The sequence below is a fragment of the Loxodonta africana genome, chromosome 19, assembly GCF_030014295.1.
Source record: "Loxodonta africana isolate mLoxAfr1 chromosome 19, mLoxAfr1.hap2, whole genome shotgun sequence".
Lineage (NCBI taxonomy): Eukaryota > Metazoa > Chordata > Mammalia > Proboscidea > Elephantidae > Loxodonta > Loxodonta africana.
Window position 1 is genome coordinate 20,456,585 of NC_087360.1, and position 16,165 is coordinate 20,472,749.

At 41.8% G+C, this 16,165-nt stretch overlaps 1 protein-coding gene across 2 annotated transcripts in view; it reads left to right on the forward strand.

Moving 5' to 3' along the window:
* The window catches only part of ANKRD13A (ankyrin repeat domain 13A), a 40,647-nt gene that overhangs the window by 11,205 nt on the left and 13,277 nt on the right, over window positions 1-16,165 (forward strand). Inside the window, exons 1-7 of one of the 2 annotated variants that reach the window (XM_023559404.2) lie at window positions 4,521-4,641; window positions 5,350-5,482; window positions 6,433-6,557; window positions 8,678-8,723; window positions 9,874-10,017; window positions 10,681-10,870; window positions 15,217-15,283. In XM_023559404.2, coding sequence (XP_023415172.1) covers window positions 4,639-4,641; window positions 5,350-5,482; window positions 6,433-6,557; window positions 8,678-8,723; window positions 9,874-10,017; window positions 10,681-10,870; window positions 15,217-15,283 — 708 coding nt within the window. In that variant the 5' untranslated portion in view covers window positions 4,521-4,638. Of the gene's footprint in view, window positions 1-4,520; window positions 4,642-5,349; window positions 5,483-6,432; window positions 6,558-8,677; window positions 8,724-9,873; window positions 10,018-10,680; window positions 10,871-15,216; window positions 15,284-16,165 lie in introns of those variants that run through there. The other variant, XM_003419349.4, reaches the window with a different exon arrangement.

Consider the following 16,165-nt stretch of genomic DNA (forward strand, 5'->3'; position numbering starts at 1 on the left):
GCTACTCTTTTTTTTGTCACTGTTGTAAATAGATCTATCATACAACTTTTGCCAATTCAACTTTTTACAGGTGTACAACTTATTGACAGCAATTGCAATAATCAGCTGTGCAACCCTACCCTTAATCAATGCAATTTTTTCATGATCATTTCCCCACTTATTCCCCTCCCTCCTGCCCCTAATAACCACTAATAAACTTTTGTCTTTATATATTTGCCTTTTCTTGTCTTTTTCTGTAAGTGAGGTCATATAATATTTGTTCTTTTGTGATTGACTTATTTCGCTCAGCATAATGTCTTCAAGCTCCATCCATACTGTAGCATGTATCAAGACTTCATTTCTCCTACTGCCTGAGTAATATTCCATTGTATGTATGTACCACATTTTGTTCATCCATTTGTCTGTCGATGGGCATTTAGGTTGTTTCCACCTTTTGGGTACTATGAATAGTGCTGCAGTGAACATTGGTGTACAAGTCTCTTTTTGAGTCTCTGCTTTCAAGTCTTTTGGGTATATACCTAGGAGTGGAATTGCTGGGTCAAATGGCAGTTCTTTTTTTAGTTTTTTGAGGAACCACCACACTGTTTTCCACAGTGGTCATACCATTTTGCATTCCCACCAGCAATGGATAAGGATTCCAATTTCTCCACATCCTTGCCAACATTTGTTATTTTCTTTCTTTCTTTTTTTTTAATTTTAGCCATCCTAGTGGAAGTGAAATGGTATCTCACTGTGGTTTTGATTTGCATCTCTTTGATGGTTAACGACACTGAGAATCTTTTCATGTGTTTGGTGGCCATTTGAATGTCCTCTTTGGTGAAATGTCTGTTCAAGTCCTTTGCCCATTTTATGACTGGGTTACTTGTTTTTTTGTTGTTGTTGAAGTTTCATATATATATTTTGGTTATTAGAGTCTTGTTGGATATATGGTTTCCAAAAATATTCTCCCTGTTGGTAGCTTCTCTTTTTACTTTTTTGGTAAAATCTTTTGATGAACAAAAGCTTTTAATTTTTATGAGGACCTACTTATTTTGTCTTTTACTGTTTATCCTTTTGTTATTAGATAATTCATGGTTGAAAGCTGGGCCAGGCAGCATTGCCCCTGCTTGTTCTTCTAAGACCTTTATGGTTTTAGTTTGCACATTTAGGCTCTTAATCCATTTTGAACTTTATGTATGTGTGTGTATATATATATATATATAGCGTGAGGCATGGATCCTATTTCATTTTTCTGCATGTGAAAATCCAATTTTCTCAGCATTATTGAGCATTGCCATTTTAACAATATTATGTCTAACAATACATGAACATGGGATGTCTTTTCACTTTTTAGGTTATGTTTTCAGATTGCAAATTTTTTACTTCTTTTGTAAACATATCCCTAAGTATTTTATTATTTTTGATGCTGTGAAATGTTTTCTTAGCTTCATTTTTGGTTTGCTCGTTGGTAGAGTATAGAAATACAATTAATTTTTGTAAATTGATTGTGTACCTGTAAGCTTGCTGAGCTTATTTATCAGTTCCAGTAGTTTTTTAAGAGGGTTCATTAGGACTTTGTATATGTATATCACATCCTGCAAATAGAGATACTACTTTTTCCTTTCTAATCTGGTTGCCTTTTTCTTTTTTTCAAATTGCTCTGGCCAGAATTTCCAATACAGTGTTGAGTAGCGGTGAAAAGAACTGTCATTCTCCTGGTTTTAGGGGCAAAGCCTTCAGTCCTTCACCATTAAGTATGATGTTAAATGTGGTTTTTTGGTATATGATCTTCATGAGGTTGAGGAAGTTCCCTTCTATCTCTAGTTCGTTGAGTGTTTTTTATCATGAAAGGGTGTCATATTTTGTCAGATATTTTTTCTGCATCTACTGAGGTGATCATGTGGTTTCTATCCTTTATTCTATTGATATGGTATTTTAATTGTTTTTCTGATATTAAACCAACCTTGTATTCCTAGTATAAATCCCACTTGGTCATGGTACATAATCCCTTTTCTATGTTGCTGAATTTGGTTTTCTAGTATTTTGTTGTACTCTTTTATTTTGACTAGAATTTTGCATAAAAAATTTTGTATGTATATTCCTAAGAGATATTGGCTGTAGTTTTCTTGTCTTGTATCTTTGTCTGATTTTGGTATCAGGGTAATTGTTGAGCCATCCCGTTCATTCTGAGTTATGGCAACCCCATGTGTTACAGAGCAGAATTGCTCCATAGGGTTTTCTTGGCTGTAAAGTTTATGGAAGCAGATTGCCAGGGCTTTTCTTTGTGGTGCCACTGGGTGGGTTTGAACCTCCAACCTTTAGGTTAGTAGCCTAGCCGTTTACACCACCCAGATGGCTACTAGGATAAAAGTTAGAAATATAAGACTTGGACCCTGTACTTTGGAATTCTCAATCTCTTTTTTAGATAGACAGCCATACCCTTGAGAAAATTGGGAATCATAGGAGGGGGTGTGGACCATGTTTTAGGGGACACGATGGGATTTCAGCACCTAGGAGATCCCTGACCTGGGATTGGTCCAGGAGGGCCGTGTTCAGTTAGCAGAATGCATTTAACCGCTACTATTATTCCTTGGCAATAGCTCTTATCTTCACTGCACAATAACCCTGATATAATTTTCACAAGACAGGGAGTTCAATAGCTGCTTGACTGTGGTTGTTTCCCTGCCATCCTGCTTCTCCTTCCATCCCTGTGGCCCTGTGAGCAGCATGCTCAGGTTATCCCCAGAGACTGCAGCTAGTGCCTGGACAAAAGCTAGCATCTCAAATCAAGACAGAGCATATCTGATAAGAAGTATTACGGCAGCAAAAGAATTTCTCTGTTTCAGAAAGTCCCGTGGCACTTTATTGTGTTCTTGGAAGCCCTTTCAGCGGCCCCTTTTGAAGGAGGTGCCCAGTCACACAGATGTAGCTCACACCAGAGAAACTGCTGCTGGCCCTGGAGACCAAATGCAAGTACTGAAAGGAGGCTCAGAACGGGAGACCAAATGCAAGTACTGAAAGGAGGCTCAGAACGGGAATGGAGAGATAAAAGCCACATCTGTATGTCTAGTGTGAGGAAGAAATTCCTCATGAGGAAAACGGACCAGAGTGATGCGTGTGCGTTCTCACGCTGATCTCTAACGACGTCCACACCTCCACCTGGCGCAGGTCCTGCTCACTGTCTGTAGGACCGGAGATGCTGCAGGATTTATGTGCTACTTCAGGGCACTTGGAACTCAATACACAATAATAAGAGTGGTGTTTTGGTAGGAATCCAGCTAGAAAATGGCATTTTATTCTGACCCAGATTGTCACCTGTACTTTGTTTTGGTTGAAGTCCTGCTGTTCCTGTGTAGGACTGATATGTGCTTGAGAAATCCCCCACGTTCCGTGTCATTGGGTGATTGTATTTCATGAATGCTTCTGGCCTTATTTAGACATAATTTAACTGCTGTTGAGAGCGTAAGGTTACTCTCCTGGTTGTGCTTAATGATCTGAGGCACATAGCTTACATTTATTTATTAGGTACTTTTAACTGTATAGAAAAAGGAACTCAGTAACTATAAACTTTATAGTCCACACACAAGCAAACATTTTTACATATGTTGCTGCAATTACTGTGTTACTACTATTTCCTATTTTTTTCTATTTAATATTATCTCCCTGCACTAAAAAGGGGCACAGTGGACAAATCCCACCTTCATTGCTAACTGTGTAGTAGGGGTCAGCATGAATCCAATTCCCAAAGTGTGGGAATGGATCCAGTCCTCACCTTCCTACTTCACCACCTTCATCAGCAGCTGCTCACACAGTGTACTTTCCCTCTCTGACCCTAGCCACCCAGAGCTGGGTCAGAGCTCTCAAGTTAGACAGGTACTGTCTTTCAGCCCCAGCCACCCAGAGCTAGCTAGGTCAGAGCTCACGTGCGAGAAGGCCACCTGCTTTCAGATGCCAAATAGGCAGATGCCAGCCCCTGCTGACTCTCACTGTGCCTGTGGGTTCATTAATTCACTGGAACGACTCACAGAATATATGGAGAGTACACTATACTTATGGCTACAGATTTATTACAACCAAAAAGGATACAAAGGAAGCAAGATATAAAGGTGAGGTCTGGGACGGGGTTGGGGGGGTAGTCACAACGCAGAGCTTCCATGTCCCAAAGAGGGACGTGCCACCCTCTCCGGTGTATGGTCACCAACTAGGAAGCTTCATCTGAGCCTCAAGGCTTAGTGCTCTTCTTGGCCCCACCACGTGGCCATGATAGATTACATCAGGGCTCCTGAGGCTTAGTCAGCATCGGGCCCTCAAGTAGTCCCTCTTGGGCTGGTCATCCTCATTCATTAGCCTTAGGCGTTGGTCCAGCTTGAAGGACTCGAGAACAAAGGTCAAATTGCTTTCTGCAAGGTGACTGTCTTAGTTATCTAGTGCTGCTGTAACAGAAATACCACAGGTGGTTCGCTTTAACAAACAGAAATTTATTCTCTCACAGTCTAAGAAGCTAGAAGTCCGAATTCAGGGCAGCAGCTCCAGGGAAGGATTTCTCTCTGCTGGCTCTGGGGGAAGGTCTTTGATATCAACTTTCCCCTGGGTTAGGAGTTTGTCAGCGCAGGGACCCAGGTCCAAAGGACTCACCCTGCTCCCGGCTCTTCTTTCTTGATGGTAGGAGGTCCCTTTCCTCTCTCCTCCTTTACACTTTTATATTTCAAAAGAGATTGACTTAAGATATGACCTAATCGCTTAGACTGTGTCCTACCTCATTAACATAACTGCCTCTAATCCTGCCTTATTAACATCGTAAAAAACCACCCATTGCTGTTAACTCAATTCTGACTCATAGTGACCCTGTAGGACGGAGTAGAACTGCCCCAGAGGGTTTCCACGGAGCACCTCGTAGATTCAAACTGCCAGCCTTTTGGTTAACAGCCATAGCTCTTAATCACTACACAACCAGGGTTTCCATTAGAGGTTGGGATTTACAACACATAGGATAATTACATCGGATCATAAAATGGAAGACAACCACACAATATGAATAATCATGGCCTAGCCAAGTTGACACACATTTTGGGGGACACAATTCAATCCAAATCAGTGACTGCATACCTTACAGGCACATAACCTTGTAGAAAAAGGAGCTTGGTAACTACAAACTTTGTAGTTACCAAGTTCCTTTTATTTTTAGCCCTCAAATTAATATTTCAACCATGTCCACATGCAAACATACATTTTTACATGTTGCTGCAATTAGTGTGTAAGTACTATTTTCAATTTTTTGTACTTAATATTCTCTTCCAAATACATTTCTGCATTTCTATATAATATATCCACCAACAGGTTTATACTGAAATGCTCATATTTACTTCACAGAATGTGGAGGCTCTGGATCCACGAGGTCGAACCTTATTGCATCTTGCTGTATCTTTGGGACATTTGGAATCTGCTAGAGTCTTGCTTCGACATAAAGCAGATGTTACAAAAGAAAATCGCCAAGGATGGACAGGCAAGTGTACTTTGAAAATAAAGGCTTTCATTTTGGTTTCTCTTTCTAAAGGAAGGCCAGGCTCAATCATAATTTTCCTCAGAGTCATCTTTCCCTTAAGACTCTTCCTGTCTTGGGACTAGGAGGCCTGATCTACGGGACAAAACCAGGATTGTGTCTTGGGCCAAAAGCCCTTGGTAGAAGGTGACTCCTTGTCTAGAAAGCAGCTCTCAGCACAAATCTTCTCCAGTATACATGGGTCTGGAGGCCAGTTTTCCTCTGAGGAATATGATGGTAACTCTCGTGAATCCATTAAGATAAGCAAGATAAAAAAAATAAATGTTGGCTAGAAGTAGCTTATTCTAGCGAAATCCTGGCAATTTACTTTTTTGGGGCAATTTTGTGTTGACTGAGCAAGGACGCTTATAAGCACAAGCCCTGGCTGCGAGATCTACACATAACCACGGTTTTAAAGCCAGCTCTCTAAAAATGTCAGGATTTCAGAATGGGTGGCGAGGATAGGAAGGTCCCGGGGCAGCACAAACAGCTTGTGCTCAACAACTCACCTAAAAGTTGGTGGTTCGAACCGACGCAGTGGTAGCACAGAAGACAGTCCTGATGATCTGCTTCCATAAAGACTGCAGCGAAGAAGACCCTACGGACCAGTTCTACGCTGTAACACATGGGGCCATGAGTTGGAACTGACTCGATGGCCACGAGTATTTTGGTTTGACAAGAATAGATGAGTTGAGGGGGTTTGATCAAGAGACTGAATGCTTGCTCTATTTTCTTCTCACTCAGCTAAGAGGTAACGATAAGTCATGGTCATAAGTGAGGAGGTTTGACTGCAGCCCCTCCCTCTTTGAAGAATTGGTGTTTGACCTATATGGATACTTTTCACATTGGCTTTGGATTTTATCAGCAATTATAAGCCTGCTTGGTGATTTCATTTTGTCCTTTTTGTTCATCAGTTTTACACGAGGCTGTGAGCACCGGTGATCCCGAGATGGTGTACACAGTTCTTCAGCACCGGGACTACCACAACACGTCCATGGCCCTCGAAGGTGTGCCTGAGCTGCTCCGAAAGATTCTTGAGGTACCTATAAAAATGTGGCCATGCCATAGTTGGAGTGAAGTGCTGATACAGTAGCTACAGAAGCAGCTGGACATCCTGCTTGACTTCCTAAAGAGTTGTATGAATAGCGAATACTGTATGTCGAATACCAAATAGCATTATTCCTTGCCTCTCCAACTTGTAATGTACAAGATTGTTCACAAATTATTTACCCTTTTAAGGGCTGCTGAAACATTGTAACTTAAGAAAAAACGAACATCAAACACAATGCACTCGTCTAGGCGCATGTTTTCATAAAAGCAGCACCCCAGCATAGGTCATCTTGGGGAAATGGTCATGAGCGTCAGTTACTGTACAGGGGTTTTCACTGCCTGTTGAGGCTCAGTGGTTTATGTACATCTTCTCTTTGCCACCTCTGTTACTTCTAGCCATTAGTATTTTTTGTGACTTCTAATCCATGGCCTTAAGTTATTCACAGTATTGGCGTTTGGGCACTTCATCTATCTTACAGGGTAAAGTGCAGGAGCTCCATGTCACTCAGCAGCCTTTCTTTTTAAATTTTACTTCTGGGCTCACAGATGTGTTCTGGCTGGTGTTTGCCATTCTTCAGACCATTTTTGTTACCTGAAAGAACCATTTTATCAGTCAGCCATGAGCAGTATTCCCAGAGCAGCAGGAAACCAGAAAGTTGCAGTAATTCCGTTTTCATGTCTCCTAATTTTCAATTTAAACAGAGAAGTGAGCTCCCCCAAATTGCTCCATTTGTTTGATAAATCAGCCTTACAAATTTAGTTAAAATATATGTCTTGAAGGAAATCAATAGCTCTTTTAATCAATAGCAAAACACCCTTGCTATTATAGAAGACAATCACTGCTTGTTATTTGAGTACTCTTTTAAAAAAACACTCCTATGACGCTTAAGCTTAAAGTTTGCCTAAGATATTCAGGTCCCAAGTCCTCCAATGAAATCTCCCATGAAATCTGTGGGCATTGTTTTTAAAATAGGTCTGTGTTTATGAGTGTGCAAAGATCACAGGGATTTATTGTTTCCTTATCTAATGTACTGCAGAAACTAAAAACATCATTTGCCCATTTGGCAGAAAACCACTTAACACTATGTCACCCTTCCTTGCAAAAATTCAGGGCAAGGGATTTTCTTTTTTTAACTGTATTGATGCATATCAATGGACTGCATTGAACTAGTATTCACTGCTTGAAATTATAGGCAGCTCAGATACCTGTGTACTTGGGGGCATTAGAAGCAGTTGTTGATGTTTTTGTCTTTCAACAGTGTCTCCTCGTAAAATGTGCCAGCTTTTCTTATTGGCCACTCCCTGGAGGTTGTCTTTGCCCATCATTGGAATCCTGGCTCTTTGTTTGTTTGTTTGTTTTTTGACTCCCTGCACTTCTGTAAAAGACCATGGCCAACCCTTGGGGGTGTGAGGAAACAGAAAAACACCTGGAATTCCTAGCATTTCTCTTTTTTTTAGATGGTAACTGTTGGATTTTTTTAAAGTAGTTCTCCAAGAACCTTCCAAAAGAATCCATGGTAGGTAAGAAAAACAATCCTAAAAAGGGCTGCTCTCATGGTGCAACATTTTAGGAAGCCACGTTGTGAAAGCTTTAGAAGAGAGTGGGGCATCTTTTCTTAATTGGAGGGAAAGTGATGTCTGGCAGTCTCTTTAGGTTTCTAGGAGTGGTCCGATGAAGCACTTCCCAGAACCAAAGCCTTTTACATTTAAGTTCCTCATAGAATAGATGGAATTGACTTTCCCTTCTTTTGCCTGGAATAGGCTGTGACCCGCATTGCTGGGTTGTACCTAAGCCCCTCCTCCCAGGCCCCTCTTTCTGTTACTGTTAAGAACCTGATCCAGCCCCCAAAGCAGGGTTGACTTTTATCGCCTTCCAATCTTGTTGCTTTCAATTAACTTTAGCTGTCTAGATATATTTTATTTCAAGGTAAAATAACAGCCTAAAGATAAAATAAGCATTTATTTTGATGGGTTTCACTTTATGCTTTTCTTGTTATTTTTCCTGTTCTCCGTTATTATTTTTTTAATCCTATTAACCCTTGCTGTGTTTATTTGTGTTTAGTGAATAGTGCCTAGGGTAATTTATTTTAATCTCTGTCTGCCCTCCAGGCTCCGGATTTCTATGTGCAGATGAAATGGGAATTCACCAGCTGGGGTAAGTGGCCGGGGCTCAACATTTACTGTTCCAGAATTTCTTTAGCCTGAATAGAGGATCCCTTTTTCTTTATAAAAGTAACTTGTTTACTTATCTTTTTAAGTAAAAAAATCTAGGAGAAACCGTCACTCCTAGCCCCACTTCAGCACAACTACCGTTAACGTTTTAGGGTGTTTTCCTTCCACCCTTCCCCCATGCATAGGACTCTCAGTCTAAACATCTATGAATATAATGTGTGGACAATCTCGTTTCTTCCTTTTGTCTCTGAGAACTGACATTTGTCCACATTATTGCTTTTTAAAAAATACCACTGTAAATTCCTAACATTTCAGTAGGTCGTTTCACCATAACTTGGTTACTTATTTTCTTAGGTAGTTCAGCTTGATTCTTTTAAACTTGTTATTCTAAGGAAGAAAATGAAGTGAATATTGGAACAGCTTATTTTTTACAAAATGGATGCTTTTTCCCAAAATATTCCATAAGGCATATTGACCAACAGTACAATTTCAGAGATGTTTTATTTCTTGTAGATCAGTTAATCATAGCTCCTGGCTCCCAGGTTTTCAGCCATTTTCACCGCCAGACTTCCCTTCCAGGCAAGAGGCCATATTTGTAATGGAACATTTAAGGGAAGTCAAAAGTCTGTAAAAGAAGAGACCTTCAGATTCTCCTGTGAAGTGAATGGATTATTTTCTAATGCAGATCACCACTCTTATTTCAGGTGCTGTTAAAAAGCAGCACATTTTAGACATTTGATATTTTGCATGGTGGATATGGCAATATGGTTGGCTGCAGCCATATGGTAAAGTAGCATATGTGAATGAGAAAGGCCAGATGGACACTTTCTGTAGCCCTGGTGGGGGCCGTTAAGTGGGTTTCGTGTCAGGATTGAGAATACTCTGGAGAAATTCGTTTAGAGTTTTCTCTGAGCAAAACATAGATCTGTCCTTTTGTAAAGAGCTACAGAGCAGAAGGTCCGTTTGTATTTTCCCAGAGTGACTTCCTAGGTAGTAAGTATGGGAGCCAAGAAGTCCAGTTGCCTAGGATGGTCTCCATCTTGTCACTCCCATCCTCCTATTAAAGCCTGAGTTCCGATTTCCCGGGCCTGCATGACCCTCGGATTCCTCACTCGTACACTTCTCTCCTCCAGTGCCCTTGGTTTCTAGGATATGCCCAAACGATGTCTGCCGCATCTGGAAAAGTGGTGCCAAATTGCGTGTCGATATCACATTACTGGGATTTGAAAACATGAGCTGGATAAGAGGAAGGCGTAGTTTTATATTTAAGGGAGAAGGTGAGTGATCCGTTGTTCTGGGAATCACCACTCAAGCTAAAGGACAGGGTGATTTTTGTAACCATCAAAATGCACTCAGATTCATCTGCCTTATCTGATCCTATCTGGGGCCTGTTTTTTTACTATTCTTATTAATTATTGATCTCTCAATTGCGATCTTATTTCTTGCCTGGGTAGTCCTCTTGCACATATCATTTACCAACCAACACTATTCCCCTTTGGACATGTGTCTGTCTCACTTTCCTGAGCCTTTGAGGACAAGGCTGCCCTGAATCTTTTTATATTCCCTCCATATCAGGCAATGACCTTCCTATGGAAGGTGAGAAATGGCACTGGGAACCCAATGTTGGGCATAAATAATTTATATTAAATATGTAATTATATATTTTTTAAAAATAGATGAAATGTGTTACTAATAAAGAATGCAAATTATTTTTTAAAAGTCTGCATCTTTGGGGGTGATGGCCCAGACACCTCCTCTTTCAGGGAAAGCAGGCCAAATAATCCCTGTGCAAGTAGGTAATTGATAATCAATACTCTTTAGGTTTTATCAGCTAGCACCTGGGAGGAAAAATTTGAAAGATGATGCATTTTAACGTGGGAGGCTTCTTTGCTTTTGCATCTTTGCATTGCACTTAGTTATGACCTTATTTCTATTCACAGACAACTGGGCAGAGTTGATGGAAGTCAACCACGATGACAAAGTGGTCACCACTGAACATTTTGACCTCTCCCAGGAGATGGAGCGCCTCACTCTGGACTTGATGAAGCCAAAAAGCAGGGAAGTTGAGAGGCGGCTCACAAGCCCAGTCATCAACACCAGCCTCGATACTAAAAATATTGCATTTGAAAGGTACAAATGCAGGCTCTATATTTTGATGTCTGATCCCTGTACTGCCATCTCTGTTGTTGTTGTGTGCTGGCAAGTTGATCCCGACTCATAGTGACACTATAGGACAGAGTAGACCCGCCCCATAGGGTTTCCAAGGCTGTAATCTTTAGAGAAACAGACTGCCACATCTTTCTTCTGCGGAGTAGCTGGTGGGTTCAAAATGCTGACTTTTAGTAGCCAAGCGCTTAACCACCGTGCCACCAAGGCTCCTTGCTATCTTTAATGGCATGCATATAATAATTGGAAATTATGGATGGATTGAGATGTTTCTAATTTGCATAACACTAGTGGGTTTTAAGGTTAATCTGTATTCTAAACAAATAGAAACCCTACATGACACCCTGCATTATGTATCATTTTTATAGCACATTGGTTAAGTTTTTTGGAGAAATGTCTTCATGTGCTTTTACGGGCCCTTTGTAATGGAGTTTACACAAATCTTGTTCTCGTTTTGATGTTTCGGAATCCACGACATTCTCTAGTCCCACACCATTGTGCTTTGAATCTCTGGAACCTAGAATTGACTCTGTTGCATTTGGTTGTACCAATATTAATTAGTCAAATTCACACTACGTATAAAAATAGCATCATATACTTTTTTCCACCTATGGGGCCTGAGAGTTTAGAACAAGAGTCTGGAGGAGGTTCCACTTCTATTGCACATTATACTAGAAGAATTCTCTGGAGAGGTCTATGCCTTGGTTAACTGGATGAGAACACCGTCACTGGTCATCTGTCCCTGGGTCATGCAAGGGGTGTAAGGACCTTCAAGTGGAAGGGGAATTGGAGGTGGAAGGGTCATCAGAATTATTTCTCACAAGCTGTTAGCCTAAGTGTTTTCTACCATAGGACACACCACACCAAGGGAGTCCACAAGAGCCCCAAGTATTTGCCTAGGATGTCACATCCAGCTCTCTGTAAACCACAGTAGCCTAACCTGCACTAAACTGAACACTGTTATCTGGGATTTAGGTTTTCTTTTCTCTTTATGAATATACTAACTGTCCTCTGTTTTTATTGTTCTTATCTTTTTTGTTTCCAATATAAAATAAAACCGAGAGTTTTCCATTTGGTCCAACATCAAACTTGTTAAATGACCTCTTTCTTCTAATTCAGATTGAGCTGTGGAATTAGGGTATCTGTTTTTAGCAGAAGGAAAAACCAAAACCAGAGTGCCAGCCTGTGTCCGCAGAGCTGCTGTTGCTTTGGTAAGAGCAGTGACATCCCCCCATAGCGGAAGGGTCTGTCGTCGTCATCAGTCTCCTCACACTGGCCTCTCCAGTCGACTGCCATTGTCCAAGGACAGCAAAGTTTAGGGACTTGACCTTGGCTTTACCTGGAAGGGTCTGGAAGACATCTCCATGCTTCAGCATACACCTCTGAAGACAGAGAGGACCTGGGAGAATCCGTGAAGCTGGAAGATAAGGAGGGCTGCCCTTACTGCTACAGCCAATCAGTAGAGATGAGCCTTAGAAGAACTGAATACCATTGGCAGGGCTACAAAATAAGTGGGCAATTGCTTAATCTCTCCAGGTTTCCATTCCCTTAGCTGAAAAAGAAAAGAGGCGGATCTGGAGGTGAAGTCTCTGAAGTCTGTGACTCTGAGATGACACAAGAAGAGATGTTGTTCCCTTTAGTTCATCAGCAGAGTCGCTGGAGTCGTGGTTTATTATTACATGGAGTAATTTATGAGCCCAGGCTGTTACCCTGCTGAGGGTGGATGGGGAATGATAGCACGTTCCATTTGTGTCGAGGACTAAGGACATTTTGTATTTATACGGTCACAGGGTTTTCAGATGGATCAAGTTAATCCTCCTTTTGCAACTGACAGAGAATTTCTGGAAAACAGCTGCTTTTTTATAGTGCTCAGGATTAAATATGAGATCAGTGGTTCTTGTGCACTGAACAAGGATTTGAGCCCCTCTTGACTGCGAGGTTTGCTGGTACAAAAAGTATATGCAGCTACTTCTTGCGGGAGGTGTAAATGTTCATTTGATCGAATTTGGACAGTGTGGCTCTCGCCCATTTTGTGATAGTTATTTTCACCCATGTCTTTTGTCTAATCTGTTATATGGAGCTTGATGTTCTCTAACTAATACCTTTCTGCCATGAATTTTGGGCCTGCTAGTATATACCCTCTGGTTACAGTTTGGATTTTTTTTTCCTCTGGAAGATTTTACTCTCTCTACCTCAAACAAAACATTCCCTGGCACCCTCAGAGCCTTTCTCCAAATTGTGTAGCAGCCTCCGAGACACTGCACCTGCGAAGTGGCCGTTGTTGGTGGTGGTCCCAGTGGAGACAGGCAGAGGTGAAAATGGCAAAAGAGGGAAGCCGGCGTTCTCTTATTATCTCCAAATGCCTCAGGATGTAAAGTTAATCAAGGGCCAAGGGATTATTAGAATCTTGGTTTTAAAATAGGGTGTGGACATTCAGTTTATAACAGGCAACGGAAAGGGAACTGGCATCTCCAGGATTGCCGGTAGAGCAGATGTAGGTGAGTGAGGGAGAAACACGAAGCTCCATTTTTTCAGCATATGTGAGGGTGGACTCACTCAGCATACAGTAGGGGCCGAATGAGTCATCCTTTGGTCCTCAGAAGACTATGTGCCAGAAAAAAGTTGTTCCCCATGCCAAGATACCAAGTGAGCTAAGTGAAAAACAAGGATTTGAGGATGCAATTAGTTAACTAAAAGGAATATTTCAATTATTGATGACTAAAAGGGGACTCTGGTCTATTATCAGTCAAGTGTGGCCCCCAAAGCTCTCCCGTGATTGTTATTTCATTTCTGAAATGTAAGCTGGAGGTAGGGTTCCTCACCTTCCCTCCATGGATTGTACTGTACTAGCTGGAGACAGTTATTTCTTTTTTTGTTTTTTTAAAAAAAATGTGTATTTTAAGTAAGGAAAGTAATGCTTAAACATTATCCAAAGCTTGTGTGTAGACAACTATTAAGGAGCCCTGGTGGCTCAAAGGTTAAGTGCTCAGCTGTTAACTGGAAAGTTTGGTGGTCCGAACCCACCCAGCAGCTCTGCGGGAGAAAGACCTGGTCTTCTACTTCTGTGAAGACTGCAGCCTAGAAAACCCTATGGGGCAGTTCTACTCTGTCACATGGGGTCGCTATGAGTCAGAATCAACAGCACCCAACAACAGTAGGAAAATTAAAGATCTAGTCTCTCCTCTGTCTGATGGCCCATAGTCCACATGTGGAACTCATGATACTCCATCTTGCCTAATTTTATTTACAAAATCCCATTAGAAGAAAAGCAAACTAGAAACACAAAATGCCAATAACCCTATGTGTTCTTTGCAACTTGGCTAACCTGCCACCGTTCCTGAGCTTCCTGTGTGACTTCCCGCCCTCTCGGGGGTCAGAGCAGAAGGCAGGCTGTTGCCCGGCAGCAGGGCCAAGGGCAGCAGTCACAGTGGAGCTAGGATGTGATGTCCTAGACAAAGGGGCTGGGCTGGTCAGGGCTCCCATGTGAGTGATAGCATTTCCCAGGGCGAGCTGCTTTGTGAAAAACAATCCGAGCCTCTTGTCTACTCTCGGTCCCTAAATACATTTTTTCAGAAGTATGTTGAGTTAAAATAGCTGGGCTTTCGGGCACTTTCCCAAAGCCACAGCTGCCGCTGGAATGCTGGTTCACTTTAACAGCATTTCATGGAGCCGGACTCGAAGGCAGGGCTGCACATCCGCTTTTAACATCTTTTCCCCCTGCTGCACCAAAACCGAGAAAGTGTGTGACTCACAGCCATTCTGCAGGCATTAATGGCTGCTCCAAGCGGTGGCCACGGGATGAGGTCCTGCCCCACCCTCTCTCTTCCGAGCAGCAGGACGGTCTGTGCCTCATTGTTCTAAGAATTCCTCGATTGAGAAGCGGCTGCTAATGGAGACAGAGCCGCTGACACCTGTGCCCTCAGTTAAGGTGACCCAGATAAATGCTGTGACCCAGATACTACCCTGTGGCAAGACCTTGGCCGCTGGTCGTCTTCACTTACTCTTTAGGACAGCTGTCCAGTAAATGTCACCACCTTTGTCACCTCTGCTGGTAGTTTTTGTAAAGAAGCCAAGAATGGAGGCCCCCATGCCAGGGGTGAGGCAGACTGATTACTAACTGTGTGGGGGAGGGTGGGGGAGGCCTAAGCCATCTGTCATGGACAGCATCCTTTTGTGGACCTTAGGACCGTAATTTCCAAGTGTCCTTCACTAACTTAAGCTGGGGGAAAAAACTGTAACGGCTGCAGGGATAAATCTGAATGGCATACATATTGTACATGTAGAAATTTGTGGTGTTCACTTTTTATCAGAACTAAATCCGGATTCTGGGGCTGGAGGACAGATAAAGCAGAAGTTGTTAATGGTTACGAAGCAAAGGTAAAAGGAAACTCTTAAAATAAGATTTACTATAGCTATTTAGCTTCTATGCAAACGAGGAGACTGTTCAGATTTTGTCATGCACCTGTGCCATGAAGACGCTCTGGGGGAATACGTAACGTCTAATGGTATCTCTCACTTGAATTTTTATCTTATTGGACGTTCAGACATGTGATAGCATGTCCTGAGGAGGTCTCTAGTTATGCCAAAGAAAAACAATATTGTAGACAAATGAGTACAGGAATGACAAGCTAGTCAGTCGTTTAATTAAACAACAAAAAAAAAAGAGAAAGAAAAAGGATTAGACTTAACATACTTGTCCATCTGTTTTTATGACCTGAGTGGTTTTTTAAAAATATCTTAACATAGCTTTTATGTCTCTAATTGTAGCCAGTAGGCTTATAGCCCATTTACATGACATCAGGGAATTTAGAAAATAGTTGTAATAATGGAGACGACAGTCATTTGAGTCATCTGGCATTTTGTCAGCTGGGAAGCTCTGTGTCTTTCCTTAGCCTGCAGTGTACAGGGGTTGGTGGCTCTCGGTGAGGAGCCAGGTACTGCAGGGCCCTCTCGTGGCCTCTGAGTGAGCACTCAGAAAGCTTACCCCATGCTCAGCACGACATATTTAGAAACAGCTGTACTGGTGCAGAGTGTGTTTTCCGAATCTTTGCCCATCAAGAATCCACTAATGGCATAGAGACTGAATTCCCTGTTAACCACTGTGTTGGTTTTCCAGACAACCATATTCACCAGTCAGCTTGGTAACAGAGCATTTACTCTGGCAGTTAAAACTTTTTTTTTTTTTTTTTGTGGTCACTATACAGAATTCCTTTTAAATAGTGATTTACTGGTTTTCTGTAAATCTTTTAGGTGTGGAAA